Source organism: Crocodylus porosus, unplaced genomic scaffold (assembly GCF_001723895.1).
Source record: "Crocodylus porosus isolate Cpor-Errol unplaced genomic scaffold, CroPor_comp1, whole genome shotgun sequence".
NCBI lineage: Eukaryota > Metazoa > Chordata > Crocodylia > Crocodylidae > Crocodylus > Crocodylus porosus.
Genome location: NW_017728907.1, coordinates 55,200,293 through 55,217,548, shown reverse-complemented (window position 1 = coordinate 55,217,548; position 17,256 = coordinate 55,200,293). Strand labels below are relative to the sequence as shown.

At 47.2% G+C, this 17,256-nt stretch overlaps 2 protein-coding genes across 2 annotated transcripts; one reads left to right on the top strand and one right to left on the bottom strand.

Moving 5' to 3' along the window:
- Nucleotides 1-12: 12 nt before the first annotated feature.
- TTC4 (tetratricopeptide repeat domain 4) lies at nt 13-10,841 on the top strand. The gene is made up of 11 exons (XM_019530635.1): nt 13-69; nt 156-350; nt 1,030-1,147; nt 1,749-1,910; nt 2,633-2,710; nt 3,538-3,662; nt 4,646-4,732; nt 5,081-5,295; nt 6,240-6,321; nt 8,668-8,747; nt 9,994-10,841. The coding sequence occupies exons 1-11, from the start codon at nt 13-15 to the stop codon at nt 10,094-10,096; spliced, it is 1,302 nt and encodes a 433-aa protein (XP_019386180.1). The 3' UTR covers nt 10,097-10,841.
- On the bottom strand, nt 10,763-17,030 carry TMEM205 (transmembrane protein 205). The gene is made up of 4 exons (XM_019531479.1): nt 16,993-17,030; nt 14,986-15,188; nt 13,677-13,840; nt 10,763-13,089 (listed from the first exon to the last, which is right to left on the bottom strand). The coding sequence occupies exons 2-4, from the start codon at nt 15,083-15,085 to the stop codon at nt 12,790-12,792; spliced, it is 564 nt and encodes a 187-aa protein (XP_019387024.1). The 5' UTR covers nt 15,086-15,188; nt 16,993-17,030; the 3' UTR covers nt 10,763-12,789.
- Between the last annotated feature and the right edge of the window lie 226 nt (nt 17,031-17,256).

Genomic DNA, 17,256 nt, shown 5'->3' with positions numbered 1-17,256 from the left:
GGCGTGACGTTCATGCCGTTTCTAAGAACCTGCCGCCCAGCTGCATCCGGCAGGCACAACATTGAACGGGCGTTGTAATAAATGCCCTCGCCTCGGTCTCCTGGTGCGCCCCTGGAGACGGAGCTCCGGCTCCCGCACAGCGTCCGGGCCCGCAGGGCCACGGGGGGAGGGCGGGCCGAAAGGCGCGGCGGAAACACTGCGCCCGGCCCGCACGCGGCGCCGGAAGCCGGAAGCCAAGGACCGGAAGCCGGCGGGGCGTGGAGGCGGCGGCGGGCGACATGGACGCGCTGCTGGAGCAGTTCCAGGCGCGGCGCTATGAGGGGGCGTTTAACGCCGACACGTGGGAGCAGGTGGGGCCGGACGGGCTCGGGCGTGGGGGCGGGGGGTGATGGCTGGGACAGGCCCCGCCTGCGCAAGGGTCCTGGGGCGCATTGGGCGCGCACCTCGCTGCGTCCCAGTTGTCTTCCCTGCCCAGAGCTGAAAATCGCCAGCCCCGAGCTTGCGCGGATGTGTGGAAAGGAGACGGAACAGAAAAAACCTAGGACTCGTGGTTCCAAAATGATACCTTTTATTTGCCCGACTGGGCAGTGGCGAGAAGATTGTCCTTTTCTGCAAGCTTTCGGGATCCAGGTCCCTGCATCAGGGTCTGGGGAAAGCCGAGGTGGTACAAGAGGGTTAAAACGTCCCCTTAGGTAGCAAATACATTGCATTTTTGCGCAGAGGGAGCTGAAGGTGGAAGGCTGTCCCTCTGGGTCCGTGCATGCAGGTGAGCATGGCCGTGCACCCCCTGTGAAAAGGTGCCGGTGGCGCCGGCAGGTGGTTGGCGCTCACTGCCGCCAACACCACCACGCCTCCATGCTGCCCCAGGTGCTGGGGGCACGCGTCATTCATGGGTCCACGAGAATGTGTGTGTGTGTGTGTGTATGTGTGTGTAAAGGAAGCGCTTGTTCTCAAGGGGGGCCTGACTCAGGTCGCCGTGTGCCCAGAGTTGGGCTCTAACCCCAACTCCTCCCTGCTGTGGTTCCCCAGGAGTTCGACAAGATCCCGATGTTTATGAAGCAGTGTCCTGCGGAAATAGACCCCAAGCAGACCCCGGAGCTGGCGTGTCTTCAGTCCATCATTTTCAACGAGGAGCAGGCGCCTGAAGGTACCGCGTAGCTTGTGGCAGCAGAAAATTCCGTTCTTTGACTTAAATTACGAGTATGGTCTTGCTGCTCTTTGTGACACTGTTTGGGTTTGATTGTTTCTTGCTCACGGGTCAGTGTGGGATGTATTTGACCAGTAGGGCTCAACCATTTGTTTGCACAGGCTGGGTGAATGGGTTGGATTAGGTCCACGGGCCACATCAGGCCGCATTAGCCAGGACTGGGCTCTGCGCACCTTCTCAGGGCCCCGAGCTGCATGTTCAGGGTCCACACCACCGCTAGCTGGATCCTGTGTCCCTAGATCAGGCTCTAGCCAACTCCACACATGAGATCTAGCATGCAGTCTGGCCCCCGGGAGTCCAGAAATTTGACAGCAGGGAAGTGGCAATTGCTGCCACTGCTTCCCTGCCACAACATTTTCAGAGCCCTGGATATCCCTGTGAGCTGGATGGCGTGGCTCTGCCCACCTGATCAGGGCCAACAGGTTGGTGGGTTGAGCGCCTCTGCACTAGATACTTGATTTCTATAGATGGACATTGAGTGTCTGCAGGGTATGTGCATTTTCTGATATATTGCAGGCTGTCTGTTTTTGTCCCTTTGCAGAGCAAGCAAAGATCTATAAGAATGAGGGGAATGATTACTTCAAGGAAAAAAATTACAAGAAAGCTGTGATCTCATATACAGAAGGGCTGAAAAAGAAATGCAGTGACCACGAGTTGAATGCCGTACTTTACACTAATCGAGCTGCAGCACAGTTTTATTTGGGTAATGGACTCTGTTCTGCATTGTATTTTATGGGCACTGTAGATTCCCCATAAGCGGAAAAAAAAAAAAGGCTAAATGACTTTGCCTTTCATGTCTCATGCTGTCACTGTTATATGCTTTTTGAAAGATTTTTCAGCCATTGAGAACTGTCTCAGTGGCTATTGCTCATTTGGGGGCTTGGGATTTCTGCTTTGCATGCTAAATTTGACACGTAGTTGACACTTAAGTACTTCAGGAAGAGACTTTGGGAAGAGGGGGAAGCCAATCATAGAGCTGTGTGGATTATGGCCCTAGTTTGGCCATACCAACTGTCACTGTAGGCTGGGAGTCCATGCAGGAGCAGGGGCAACAATAAACCTGCAATTCTGTACTGCAGAGGAGGAAGACTGAGAATGACACATGTTCGGAAGGTTTTGGCTAGGGCTGTCCATCCTGAAAGACCTTGCTGAGACCCCTGCAGCAAGAACAAGGAAACCCAAAATATGGGGAACCTTCTAGTATATGTTGCATCCTTTGGCTTAGCATCTTCCACTTGTTTGAGCAGCAAATTTATCCTTGTAACATATTTCTGTGATCATTACTGTGCACTCTTCATCAATGCCTGTCTTGTGGTCACAGAATAAACAGTGTTTCCAGACCTCATGTATTCTGCTGCCCTCAGGCATCTTTACAATTTAAAAGCAGTACAGGAAATCTTCTGACACAGGTTCTGCTTTGTTTAGGCAACTACCGATCCGCTCTCAATGATGTAATCCAAGCCAGAAAGCTAAAACCCAACCATCTCAAAGCAGTCATAAGAGGTCAGTTTTTAAAACCAAGTAGTTATGCTAGTATTTTGAAATGCTAAGGCTAAGTTGACTAAGAGAGTCCACCTTACTTTCCAACACTTTATTGTCTACAGCATGTTCTGCTCCATAGTAGAATTGCAATGCTGTAATTGCTAGTGTTTAGTTTAACTTACTGAAAAGTAAGACTTCAAAATGGTCCACACTATACTAATATAAAAGTTGGGTTTGTTTCACAAGCCGTGTCCAGATGAGCCAGACGTTTTGTCCTTGCGCCTGTGCCATGTGTGTTCTGGTACATGCCAGGTTACTCTGGATGGAGTAAGGGAGGCTGGGGCCAGCAGCTGTACTGGCTTCAACAGCCTTACCTGGGGGCTGGGAAAGCTTCAGCCTTGGCACTTCTGCACCTGGGAGTCTGGCCAACAGCTGGAGCATGGCTCTGGCTGGCCAGGCTCCAGTTTTGGGCAGCATGTGCTGCTGCCACATGCGCCTCCCCACTTTTTTTCGTCGTGGGGTTTTTTGTTTTGGTTTGGTTTTTTTTGACCCCGGGATCTCTTGGAGTCAAAAAACCACCTGCTCTGTAAGGCAGCAGTGCAGGAAACATCTGAATATGCAGCGTGTGGTACCAAAGATGGGTCTGCAGTGCCATGTACCGCACAGCTGTGCTCATCTGGACGTGGCCACATAGGCCAACAGGATACTGCACAAAGCCCCCAATAAGTCATGAAGCCTAATGCTATTTTAGTTTGATTATGCTAAAGGAAGTGGACCTTGCTTTGTCTGGTTATATAGATTTGTATGCTGGCTCTATGCCTAAAATCTTAATATTTTAATTCTTACAGGAGCTTTATGTCATTTGGAGCTAAAGAATTTCCCTGAAGCAATGGCATGGTGTGACGAGGGTCTGAGGATAGACTCGACAGAGAAAAAGCTTTTGGAAACAAGAACCAAAGCTGATAGATTTCAGGTAAAAAAGAAGGGGGGAATTCCTGATCATTATAAGATAAGACTTACTGCGATGCATCAGACTTTTCATCCATTACCTTGACCTCTTTGGGAACCTTAGATGGAAAGCACTGTATCAATACTAGGTATTGCCATTTTTCAGAAAGTAGTACAGTTTCTGTCTGGTAGGATGCAAAAAGCTTGAAAGCCAAACTAGCAGGTCTAAAGCAAAGGTGATCAAGGTACAGCCCACAAAGGAGCAACACCCGCACAGTAAACTGCTGCCATTCACCTTGCTGCCAAATTTCCAGACTTGCAGGGAGTCCCACAGACTCCAGCTGTAACATTTGAGTATTGGTCTTGTTCACGTTCACTATGTCCAGTTTTACATTTCAAAGTACAAAGCAAGTCATGTAGTGCCTTATTAGAAACTAAATTGCTTATAAAAGCTTTGGTTCTATATTAAGAAAGAAGTAGCATGTCAATCAGTGTTAGCTGGGTCTGTGTCCCGCTGCCATCACAGAATGAGAATGTTGTCTTCTGTAGTCCAGTGCAAGCGGCTTAGGCATGTAAGTCCAGAGCCTATTTCCCTCTTTCTCATTTTATGTGACCTGAGGCAAGTGATTAACTTAATTGTACCTTCTTTACCATTCTGTTAGATGGGGATAACATTTTCCTCACTCACCGGGAAAAAGGAGGCTTAATTAATATTTGTAGAGATCTTTGAGCTTCTTGGAGGACAGAAAACATCCTCACTATAAGGAGAAGGGGTGTGAGTAAAACTTCAACCAAACAAACAAACAAACAAAACCCCAAACCGTGCCGTGTTTCCTGAAAGTGTAGTTGAAGGCTGGTTCCTGACCAACTTACTGTGAGGAAATGCTGCAAGGGAAACCATAATGGTTCTGGAGACATGAGCCAATTTCTCAGCTTGCCAGTAGGGTACAGTAAAGAAGGCATGGACTTACTGTATATTATTATGAAGTACACTTGTCATACATGCAGCGAGCTGAACAGAGGGATGCAAGAAAAGCCAAGGTGAAGGAGAAGAAGGAGCAATCGCAAAAGGAGGCATTGCTTACAGCTATAAAGGTAAGTGTCAGAGTTGTTCTTAGGGTTCTTGCCTTTAATTTTTTGAAAAGTTGCTCTTTTCATATATGGCTGTTTAAGGGCTTGATTCAGTAAAGGACTTTCAGTATTGCCATTCCACTTAAGTCCAGAACTGTAATCCTAATAACATCTATTCACCTAGTGGAGACACCTAAATGCCATCGGGGCATGACCTTATTAAAAAAACAGGTCCCAAGACCCCTAGAGCTTCAGGCCACCTGAGAAATTTTAGCCACCTGAGCCTAATTTAACCTACCTTTTAAGACTTAACAGAATATAAACATTTTAGGTCGTGTTCTCAGTGTCTCTCTCTGTTTTTCCATGGAATAGGAAAGGAATATCAAGCTGTCTCTCAAGTCCTCAAAGGAGGAGGATGAGATGTCAGAGAGTCTTGCTGAGATGTCCATAGATGGATTCAGTTCTGATAATGCAACAGGTGCAAAGGTCTGTCTAGATGAGGATGGTAACCTAAACTGGCCTGTCCTATTCCTGTATCCTGAGTATGGACAAACGGATTTCATTTCTGCTTTCCAGGAAAACACCAGGTGATTTCAGTGTAAACAGCATTTCCTTCATATAGAGAAGGACACAGTAAAGCACAAAGAAAAGAGAATCTAAAACTGATAACTATAACCGACCTTCCAAAATGACCTAAAATATTACTTCTAGACCTGACGTAGGACTTACATTAAAATGTTATTATCTTGGACCTTTTTCAGGCTTGAAATGAATGCTTTGTGCCAGATTCAAAAAGAAGTCATTCCTTTTTTTTAATATAAGAAGCAATTTCTAGCCCTACAGGCTTATGCAGTGTTAATGAATTTAAAGTCTATTACTTTTCTGGTGGCCTGTGTATTAACCAGACTGACTGACAAGTTAATGTTTTTTTTGTTATTTAAATCTTAGTGAATGTAGGTTGGTAAAGGAGCGAGTTATCATATTTTTAGAAAACTGGAAATGCAAGAACATTTCCCAGGGCTCATAACTCAAGAAAGTAAAACTGAGAGAAAGTAGATTCACTGTTTCAACTGATTAAGGAGAAAAGTAAACAACATAAAGTATAACAGATTACAGTTTGACTGCTCTGTTGTATAACATATGGCATTAGTAACAAAGGGAAAGAAAATCCATTTGAAATGTATAGAATGCATTTATCTTGATTATAATCCCTTCACACATAAAAATAAAAAGTTTTAAATTGCTTTCTGATGCCCAACGTAAATTTGTAGATGAAAGCATGAGCCAAAGCCAAGTACAAGGCTCCAGACTGAGAAGTACGTTTCTCCTCAGACATCTTTAAACTTCATATTAGTCTTAAATAGTCTTGAAGATATTCTCTAACCTGCTATTTCCATTTTTTCCCATTGTTCAAAATTAAATACACGAATTACTGAGGCTGATCTAGGAGGTTCAGTGGTGTTACAACATTAAGTGGACTTTGAAGTGTATAATGCTGTGGAATAACAACATGGTATGTTTTGGCTTTTAGATTTATTGATCATTTGGTGGTAATGTTTGCTGAGTTACCACCCTGGGATATGGAAAGAAAATACCAGTCCAGCAACCTGCAGGTGGGAAATGGGACTTTCCTTCTACTTGATATTCAGATAAATGATATCTTCAGTAGTTTCTAATAAAGCTGCTTTGGGTATATAACAGCTACAGCAACATTTTTGTTTAACATATCCCTTATGTGTAACAAGGGATTGGAGAGCATATGCAATCATACATATATTTTTTCAGGCCAGGCAAGTCCCTGAATTTATTGCAGCTGTTTAGACATTCATGTTCTTGAGCAGTTTTATCCCTCTCACTTTGGATGTATTTTTGGTGGTGAAGCATTCATATGTGTTGCCAGGCACATTGTGGTGGGGGGGGGCAGATCAGCCCCCGCAGAGAGGGAGGGATTGGGCTGGGGCTGGGCCTGGGGCAAGGGCTGCCCAGCCGGGGCAGGGGGGCATGAGGAGGGGGCGGGTGGCTTTCACTGCTATGGGCCGCCAGTCCGGGAGCTGCTCATCCAGCAGCAATCACTGCTGCTCCCACTGGTGGTCCAGAAGAGAATGGGGGGCAGTCGTATGCCCCCAGATCTGCGCGGGATGGGAGGGGCTGGGGCTGTGCCGGGCTGCACTTTGGGCGGGTGGCAGAAGGCGCTGGGAGCAAGGGCTATGCCTCCTGCTGCTCACCCAGCTGGGGCAGAGCAGAGCTGCTGCGTTGCCTATGGACAAGCAGCGTGCAGCAGCCAGAGCCGCCTCAGCCTCCTTGGGCAAGCAGTGGCAGGACATGGGGGTGCAGTATGCCCCTGGACTGGGGTGGGGCAGGAGGCAGAGCGGGGACTATGGGGGGGATAGCAGCCATCATAAAATACTCTGTAGCCTCCGCCGCCCACCCAGAGCACAGCCCCACGTAGTCCTGGTCCTGTCCACCTCATGCAGATCTGGGGGCACATGCCCCCCATCCTCCATGCCTTGCCACCACTTGCCCAGCCAGCGTGGGGCCAGGAGGCCGGGGTGGCCCTGGCTGTTGTGCACTGCTTGTCTGGAGGCAGCACAGCAGGTCCACCATGGCTGGGCAAGTGGCAGGAGGGCATAGCCTCCACTCCCAGCGGCTTTTGCCACCAGCCCAGAGCACAGCCCCAGCCCCAGCCCTACACAGATCTGGGAGCGTGCCCCCCCCCACTGCCCTCCTGGACCGACGGTATGCAGCGGGGGGAGCTGCCCCCTGTCCCAGCCCCAGTCCCTCCCTTGCTGCTGGGACATTGATCTGCCCCACCACAACAGACTTTCCAGCTGGAGGCAGCTGTGTCCAGCATTGCAAAGTTGAAAGCCCGTCAGAATCTCAAAACACTGTCGTAGTTTACAAAGGTCATAAATGACGTTTGTCGTAACTCGAACAGTCATAAGTCAAGGTCTGCCTGTATATTAATGCATGGAAGAAAAGCACAGCAGTAATTTAGGATTGAGTATCATAACATTTAATCCTATCCATGTATAGAGATTTGATTGCACTGTCTGCTTTAAAGGGAAAAAAAGACTTTCTGGTAACTACACTAAGTGTGGGGTGTTTTTCAACACAAATTGTTTGTGTATAAGTGTGCAGGATAACAATTTCTCACGTTCCACTGCAGTTTCATGTGTGCCAGGCAAGCTGATGGTGTCTGCTGCACTGAGCAGTCCTTTGTCGGGTTGGGCATGCTGTTGCTTATAGCTGCCACCATACATATGTAATCTAAGTCAGTTTCTTTGAGTTTTGCTTCTTGGACCTAGTTGATTTAATAACACTTTGACAAAATAGGTTACATTTATCCCACAAATAGCTTTAATGAAGTGACATCAAATTAAACCTATTCCAAAAAAGGCTTTGATTGCTTCTCAGGGTGTGTCTAAGCTACTTAGTAGAACTGTATAGGTGCTAGGCAGAGTTTATTGTGCATGTGCACAGCACTAAATTAAACAGGCAGTACTGTTTGTGATTTGACAGGCAGCATATACATATGGTTCATTGTAGTGCTGCCTGGAGCCATAACTGAGCTATACAGACATACTGCCAGTGACTTGGATAGAAATGAGAAAGACCCTTCTTGTTGCAAATACTGTTTAGCTGGAGATTAGTCTTAGGCATAATAGGCCCAGAATGTATTAGTTTACATAGGGAAAGCTGCATGCAGTTTTAAGCATTAAAAGGCTGGGATTTGTGCCAGACAAGCTGTTAAAGGTCTTGACATTTCTGGACTCCCCCCCCCTGTCATGTCTGTGCTTATTATTTACGGTAGGCAATGCTGTAAAATTATAAGTGGTTCAGAAAGGTTAGATAATAGGGGGATGCTGCTTGTGAGATCCTGGTGAATCTTAGTGGGCTTTTGGTTTGTACTTGTGATTTGGTGCATCCTCAATATTCATTTCATGCCAAATTGTATCCAGCTTTATTTTGAAGATGAGAGAGAGGAAATACATGAGCTGCACACAGACCACACGCTGCTTCAAGTGCTGCAACACCCCAGGTAAGACCAGGGGCCTGGACTTGTGTCTAGCTTACTACTGACAGTGGGAGTGCAGACCCTGAGGACGAGCCTCGCACTCTCTGTGAAAATCAGACAGGTCCTGTTCAGGAAGAAACGGCTTTTACAAACCAAGACAAATCGCGTTTTGCTGCCCTGTCGTGCACTTGGTATCCATAAGCAGGGGAGGTGCACACCGCAGGAGGGAAAGGGCTGGTCTCCCAGGCTGCATCCATAATCACCCCCTTTTTGAAAGAAAAGAAGCTGGATCGTGCCGGTTGTCCGCATCAGCATGGGGCGGGGGGTCAGCCTCAGGACTGAGACATCCCATCTGGGTGCTGAAAATGGGCTGCAGGGGGGCAGCTTCAAAGTTACCCTGCTGGGTAATTTTAATGTCAGGGTGTGGGGAGGGCCCCAGGACTTCTGAAAAACCATGTGTGCACTTAGGCAGTCCCAGGGTACGCACGGGCCAGCTGACAATTGGCTGATTGTTAGACCCAGGCCATAGCAGCCTGGCATCTCAAATCGGCTAAGTTTAGGGCCAGGGTGAACAATCAGTTGATTGTGAGATGTGGCCCCAGGGTGCTTGGGTCTTGAACCTGCTGGATGTTGAGGGTAGTCCTGGATATGGGATAGTCACTCTGTACTCGATCTGCAGGATCAGGCTGGGGGCAGCTCCACAATGGTGCGATTTGGGGTCAGAGGAATTTTATGGCCTAACCCAAAGATTGCATCTCCTGCCATGCATGGATGGCAGGGGCAGTGTTTGGGATGGGACAGAATTCCTCCAGTCCCGATCGCATCATTGTTTGAATGTCTGCCAGGGGCCCTAGGTCACATCACCTTCTAGATGGCTAGAGAGATTCTGCTGCAAAGCCCGAGCAGATCAATGGTGATAATTAAGATCTGTAACCTTGTATCATTCCATAAAGCTCAGCTGCACACGTTGCCGCTGACCTGACAGCTTTAAATTGGCAGAATGAATCCAACACTGAATGACAATAATGGCTGTCCATTTTAATTAGAAAAACTTGCGGGGAGAAGAATTAATTCGAGACACACTGCTATTATATGTGAATGGACATCAGGATAAAAGGCTCAGCTAATTCAGCAAGAACACTTGCCATCAGCACTGGTGCAGCCAATCCTTTTTTTTTTTTTTACAGGAGAAATGGGGTCTAATGCTATTTGCTATGCATGACATTTGTAGAACTTCATAGAGGGTGAATGACTTGTTGTGTTCCTGCAGGTACTTTTTAAAGGCTGGGACTCCTACCTTCTTGGTTTTAGTTAAGAATTCTCCTTTCTCCAAGAACTACTTCTTTGGCAAGAAAGTACATACACTAAAATGAACGAGCAAAAGCATTCAAGAGCAACAAGAGACTGGAGGAGAGCCAAGCTCCAGACAGTTCTTCCCACCCACAGATACGGACTGTTGGTCTCCTGCTGGTACATTTTAATATTTCCTTCTGCCTCAATCATGTAATCTAAACTAGCAGCCCCTGATCCTACAATCCCTGTGAATGCAGAACTCTGTGGAAGCAAATCAGTAAATTCTGAGTAGACAACGATTACACGGTTGGGCCTAAGGTTGGATTATACGTGTATGTATGGGCAGGAGAGGGAATAGGGCTTGGTTTAATTTTATTTTTTTAAATCTCAAGTAAGCTAAAATACAGTGCAAGGTGCATCCTCTTTTTAAATGAGCTCTGAATTATTTCTGATCATTAGTTGTGCACAAGTGCCAAACTGTTACTTTGCATGAGGCAGTGTCAGGTTTGAGGTTACCTGCACTGTGAAGAATACTACTGCTAACCTCCTCCAATGTGAGCTGTGATTGTATCTGGTTTGGGTGCCAGTGGATCTGGTGTGTTCTTTGTAGCACTCCTGCTGCTGCTGGTCAATGGACTCAAACTGATACATGGAGAACAGCCGCTCACTTTGTCACCAAGGATTAAAGAGCAGCAGCAGTTCATTCACAAGCATGCTTGTGCAGCTGAACAAAGGAACAGAGCTCATTGTTAAGAGCCACTCAGTTTACTGAACATTTGTTACTTGTCTGATACAAGTTGGAAATAAAATAAACTGTTTAAATAGTCTGATGCCTAATAAATGAGACGGTTCAGTTTTCCTTTCTCTTCCTGCAAAAGACATAGTGCATATGTACTTGGAAATAGCATACAGCCGTGTAAATTGCTGATGGAATTGCCTGATGCCAGCAGACAGCATCTTCTGTGCTCCCACAACAGCCCAATACATGGCAACTTCTAAATTCTAATGAAAAATAATTCGCATCCAAGCTACAGTCAGCAACTGCAAAAACGCGGTGTAATTATAGCTCAACTAATACCCAGGGCTTTCAAAACCATTCCACTTTCCTTAAGAAAATAAAATCCATCCTGGGAAGATTGTCAAGACAGATTTACCAGTCTGGTAAATCATACTGGATTTAAACTACCAGAAGGGAAAACTAAGTATTGATAAAAGTAACTGTTCCGTGATACTAATACAGTGTTAGTTAAATATGCATAACTAATAGATCCATTTTAAAGACAGGAACTGGGACACAAGCAAGAGCGAAGTGATATGTGATGAAAGTTAACAATTCTGGAGAAAGAACACACCTCATCCAACCCCTTGTGCTTTCTCTACTTGCTCAGTGCTGCCTTTTTATGAACTCTCCCAGTTAACAACTATAATAGAAGGGCTGCTAAATCAGTTTGAGTAGTTGTCATGAGTCCTGCTTAGCAGAAAGGCTTCTAAATTCCACAGCAATTTAATTTGCCTGCACAATCAAGTGATGTCCTTTCATTATCAGTAAAAAAAAAATAAATAAAAATAAAGTAAAGTAAAAACAGGCCCACTTCTTGCATAGAAGCCAAGGTTTGTAAATCAACCAGAGGAGAGTCGCTGCCTGTAGAACAGTAGTTCTCAACCTTTTTAGATTCAAGGCACCTGTTGGAAAATGCCAGTTTTCACGTGACTTCAGACTACAGAAAAATAATAGAAGAGTTCTGCTGTAAAGGACTCTGAAAGACTGCAACAGCTCAGAATGGTTTTAACACTATTGATTTCTATTTGAAATATCTCAGATTGCCTTGTGAAACATGTGCACACCTAATAGTGCTAATATTGCATGACACCTACATTACCCCTAGAAAGATCTAAAGGCACCCTGGTTTATAATCGCTGTAGGAGAGCCTGCTTTTTTTAATACCCTGAATATCTCTGGTTTAAAAAGCTTGTGGTATATTTTGTTTAAGAAAAACTGCCTGCTCAGTAAAAAAAAAAATACTGTGAAAGGACACGTATTGGAAACTTCTTAAATGGACAGCTCTATTAAACACCACCTTTCCGTGCACCAGAAAGCAATCATTTATCCAAAGCGTGTGCACACAGGTCAGGAAAATCAGCAACTTGGCATCCACACGCAAGCTGGGAAGAGCTGAAGCTTCTAAAATTTCTCCTCAGGAGCTTTTGGTCTGCTGCCCTTCTCAAGCTCTGTTCCCAGGGCTGCTGGGATGCAAACCATTTTCAACCACACTTAGTGGCATAATAAGATGGAAGAGAGTCTGAGCTTTAGAGGCAGTCAAAGCAAAGGCATGTGAGGGGTTCTGGAAAGCAGCAAAAAATCAGACGGGGTCAAATGATAAGGCATGTCTAGAAACAATGTAGAGGTTCAAAAATAGGGCAGAGCTGCAATGATAACCAGCTTCAAGTAATCCAAGGGCAGCCACCTTTAATAAACCCCCAAGACTGATCCAGTTTGTAGCAGCTGATGTTATGGGACATGACTGTAAAAGTGACTTTGATGGAAACAGCTGCATATGAGATGATCTTCCAGAGACTGGCCTTCCCAGCAGAAAGGAGGATTTGCAGATATGCCCATAAAACCTGAAGGAATCTAGCTGACATGATCTAGAAACTCAGAAATGTTCTTGGGTACCCTCTGCCTTCAAGGGGGGCAGAGCATACAAAGGCGAATGCATCTTTTTCCTGGGTCTTGAATTCTTGGACCCTCACCCAGCTTATCCACACTTCTCACTTACAGTGTGGAAAGATGAGCAGCCAAATAGTAGAGGCTCAAGCCATTACATACAATGCAGCATAGATTGCAGAGTGAGGAGATGCTGTGGTACAGGGTCAGCTGACGAGACAGTTGCTTGTATTTTGGGTCTGTTTCACGCAGCTTGGAGTAAGATTTTCTTGAAAAGAGGCCGATATCCTGTCCTAGGCCGTAGCTCCGTTCAATGAGGTGCATGTCAGCCATAATCTCTGATGTAATCTGCCCAAACCACTGGGCGTTCAGAGCAGCAACAGTGACGCAAACAAAGAAGACTGTGATCTGAAAGGGAAAGACCGTCTGTGCATGTTTTAATGCAAACAATTACCGCTCCCTTCACCTGTACAACCCTCCATCCAACCATCTATAAAGCCTGTAAACTAGTGCAGGTCTATAAAGCCTGTAAACTAGTTGTCCAGGTGACAGTTAGCCTTGTCTGGGCTTCCTATATGTAATGAATAACCCCATGTATCAGCAGCAGGTCTTTGTTTGGTTAAGTAACCTAGAGACCTGCCTTAACACCTTAGTTAACTTCAGTCAACGCCATGTTGTTCTGATTATAAGTATCAAGGTCAAGGTCAGTTTGAGTAAAATGTGCTAATATGGGCTGATAACTACAGATAAAAGGCCATGAACTGCCACTCCCCTTACAGAATCCCACAGGAGAATCAAATAACCAAGGGCAGGACCCGAAAAGTTAAACGCACTAAACCACTAAAAACTGCATTGGATTTGTTCCTGACTTGGTATTTTTTATGGCATGCGCAAACGTACTGCAGATATCAGCGTCAAAGCTGATTCTAGGTTGACTACAATGTTTTATGGTGGTTTTACAGAAAGGCAAAACAGGCATATAAGCAGGAGGCTACCTGGGTGGTTTCTTCTTCATTCAGGAGCTCGCTGGGATGATACATAGCAAAGATGGTAAGGTTAAAGAATGCGCAAGCAGAGCCAATGTGGAGGTAGTAGGGGAAGAGGCGACTCTGAATGAAGCCAAAAGCGTGCCGGGTAAGGTGACTGCCCATCACAAAACCTGCAGAAAGCAGAGAGTAGCAGGTATGTCTTCTGGCACCATTTTGAACTACACCAGCTCCAGAGCACCACCAAATAAAGCTGTCTGGCTTATCTGAAGAACAAGCGCGCTGTGCCGCGCAGTGCCTCTACAAGTTACGGGGGAGTTCAGTCTCCACAACCTAACAGCAACTCCCTTCCAGTCTCGACTGCACTGAGACGCCGAGCTCATTTCACGAGCACAGGCAGTGGCAGTGTCTGTTATGTACTATAAGTTTGGGCTAAATTCAGACTGGGGACCTAGAAATAAAAGCTTCCTAGTTCATTATAGAGAAATGGCTTTCTGGGACTTAGTACGATAGAAATGTAGGGCTGGACAGGACCTCACTACATCATCTAGTCCAGCCCCCTGCTCGAGGCAGGACTGCTACCTCCTTGTCTATCTAAGCTTTTGGTTCCTGAGAGAAAAATGAAGTCTAGTCTTTCCCATCATGAAAGATCTTGCCCAGTGTCCAGCTATCATCCCTGAAGTAGCGAGTGATCGAAAATAAGAGGATCAGAATAATAGGATTTGGGATGAAAAAACATGACCTGGTATAGATGTAAAGATCTGATGCCATGACAGTTCTTCACTGATGCAAGTTCTTCAGGCCCGGGAGTCTGAAAGATTTAGGCAGTGGCCTAGGCTTTGCTTCCACTGCAGTTAACAGGATTTGGACCACTGACTTCAATGAGAGCAGGCTCCTGTTTGCCTGTCTCCATTCACTGCAATGAGATAGTGCCAGTCGACTGCAATCATCCCACGTGTTATCAGTCATGGCAAATGCAATTTCAGTCACGATGCTCACATTGTGAGTCGGGGAGAGAGCCAGGAAGCCCGGCAGCACGATACCAAAGAGACGGCAACGGACAAGGAGGCCAGAGAAAGCGACTCTGTACCGTGCTCGGCCCCTGCCCTGCTGCAGGACCTCACACAAGTCACTTCACTTGCTTATGCCTCCCTTTCCCTCCCCACTCTTTCTATTTAGATTATAAGCTCTTTAAAGCAAGGGCCATCTCTTACTAGGTATTTACACCATACTCAGTACCACGCATCCCTACTTTAAATGAGGGTCTCCAAACAAACACCTAAAGCATGAGAATGAATGAGAACAAAATGCAACGTACCGGACACAAAAGTGACCCAGATCTGCATGCCCCAGAAGGTTGAAAGGAAAATCAGGTGAAGCACTTTCACCAAGACTGAGGGCTCCGTATCTGTCGGCATGGCACTCAGGAAACAAAGACGTTCCCCGTCAGGAGCTGTTCTGGTCCCAGGGTCAGCACGGACGCACCCGGCTTGTTATCAAGCTGCCGTGGCTGTCCTCAGCCTATTCAAAGACAAGAAGAAACCTAGGAACACAATTTAGTTTTATATGATCTGTTATTAAAGTGAGGGAAATCTTATCGCAACTATGATATGAGAACGTGCTAAATGAATTCGTTTCCTTGACATAATATGGGGCATTTCGTGGCGCATGGGGGTTCTTTCAAATTCACAAGAGACATATGGAGGATTGTAAACTCCTGCTGGACTTACTGAAAGAATTAAACCAGATAAACTAATGATGGCCTGAAACGCACTGGAGCTGAGTGCTCCCGGTGTCCTCCCCGGCTCCTCTGCGATTTGTCACCTGGATAAATCTTGGTTCCAATGATTTTGATAAATCTTTAGGTCAAGTTCCTGGTCTAGCAGCAACATGAACATATTGCTTTCTGGACACACAGTTCAGGTCTGATGGTGACTAGTAATGGTTGGGCTTGGTAAAGCCAAAAAATGGCATTCAATCTATAGGCCCAGGGGGCTAGGCAGACATTGATAGACCATGCGGGGAGCGGTGTCAGGCCGTACGGAGGCCTGGCTCACGTGGAGTTTGAGTGCGGAGGAGTCCTGTGCTGTAATTCCTCTGCGCAGATGGTTAGAAATTAAGAACCAAGGCAGACATGTCCCGCTGACTGCATACAGCAACAAAAGCTCTCAACGTGCCTGGCTCTGCAAAGCCCTCCACTAAAGGGCTCAGACAAGGCAGCCCTCGTGGGGCCAGTTCAGCCGCGCAACAGCCTGGGAGACAAGTCATCGGCCTGGCAGCAGCTCGGCCCATCAGCTCCGGCCTGCTGCGCAGAGGCACCAGCCACTGGCAGGGAAGAGCTGCAAGTCATACAGATGTTAAGAGCAGCCTTGGGAGATATTTGGCTGGGGTGACATGATCCCTGCACCCGTTCCTGCCCAGGGCACGGGGTCAGACCTGATGATCTGTTTAGGTCCCTTCCGACCCTAACTACTATGATAGTATGACACCAGCTGGAGATAGCTGCATCCCCACATTGTCCCCTTCAGGCAAGTGACACAGATGATGGGGCGAGTCACACATACATAGAGATGCAGGGCTGGGGGGGGGCCTTCCTCTCCAAACCCCTGCCTGGGGCAGGATCATCCCTATCCAAGCCATCCCATACAAACCATCATCTGAACTCTACATAAAGCAATCAATCCAGACCTAACACCCGAACCTGCCTGGCCCGGGGAACCCAGGCAGCAACATCCTGTTTCTGTGAAACGTCATTAGTCACTTTGGCAGTGCGCTGTAGGTTGTAGCCGTGTCGGTCCCAGGACATCGGCAGACACGGTTCTTTGGGTGCATCTGATCTCTTTATTAGTTTAAGTTGGTGTAATAAAAGAGATCAGATTCACCCAAAGACCCATGTCTGACTATACACGCTGGGAACCAGAACTCGTGGCAGAGGTGATCTCTTCCACCAACTAGAGTTTTGCAGCAACAACAACAAAAAAAGCCTATAACTGCAAAGTTGCAAAACTCTAGCTGGTCCGAGAAAAGCGATCACCTCTGCCACGAGTGCGGATTGCTTTTTCCTTTAGGTCAATACGGCTGCAACCCGGACACCTGACAGTGCAGGCTCGCGGGGTCCCGAGTCCCCTCTGCAGAGGATGGCAAACCCCCAGGACCCATGCCAATCTGACCGGGGGGGGCGGGGATTTCTTCCCGGCCCCAATCGCTGGCCCTAGCCCCTCTGAAGCAAGGGCACAGCCTGGTGCCAGTCCCAGCCTTGCAGGGACCGGCTGGCAGCAGCGCGGGCACTCGGTGCAGCCCTTGGGGAGCCCGGGGCTGGACTCACCTCTTCCGCAGAGCCAGCGCCCAGCTGCTGCCAGGGTGGGGCGGAGCGCAGCCGGGCCCTGCCCCAGCCGGGCGGAGCGAGGTCCTGCGGGGGTTGGGGACCGGGGATCTCCTGGACTTGATCATGAACTTTGCTCGGGGGCCCCTGCCCGCCTGGGGCCTCTGCTTTCCGTTGAGCGGTGCTGCAGATCCAAGCCCCTGCCTGCATTAGCACTTGGCTAATGTGCGGCCCTCTAAGGGTGCAAAACTTTTATTTAAGACGGGG

Bases quoted from the DNA above. Each gene is read 5' to 3' on its own strand.
- TTC4 (XM_019530635.1), top strand. From the start codon at position 13: ATGCCGTTTCTAAGAACCTGCCGCCCAGCTGCATCCGGCAGGCACAAC. The intron at 70-155 runs GCGTTGTAATAA...CCGGGCCCGCAG, and splicing joins GCAGGCACAACATTGAACGG to GGCCACGGGGGGAGGGCGGG. The intron at 5,296-6,239 runs GTGATTTCAGTG...TTTGGCTTTTAG, and splicing joins GCTTTCCAGGAAAACACCAG to ATTTATTGATCATTTGGTGG.
- TMEM205 (XM_019531479.1), bottom strand. From the start codon at position 15,085: ATGCCGACAGATACGGAGCCCTCAGTCTTGGTGAAAGTGCTTCACCTG. The intron at 13,841-14,985 runs GTACGTTGCATT...TGCTTTCTGCAG, and splicing joins CTGGGTCACTTTTGTGTCCG to GTTTTGTGATGGGCAGTCAC. The intron at 13,090-13,676 runs GTAGCCTCCTGC...TTTCCCTTTCAG, and splicing joins ATGAAGAAGAAACCACCCAG to ATCACAGTCTTCTTTGTTTG.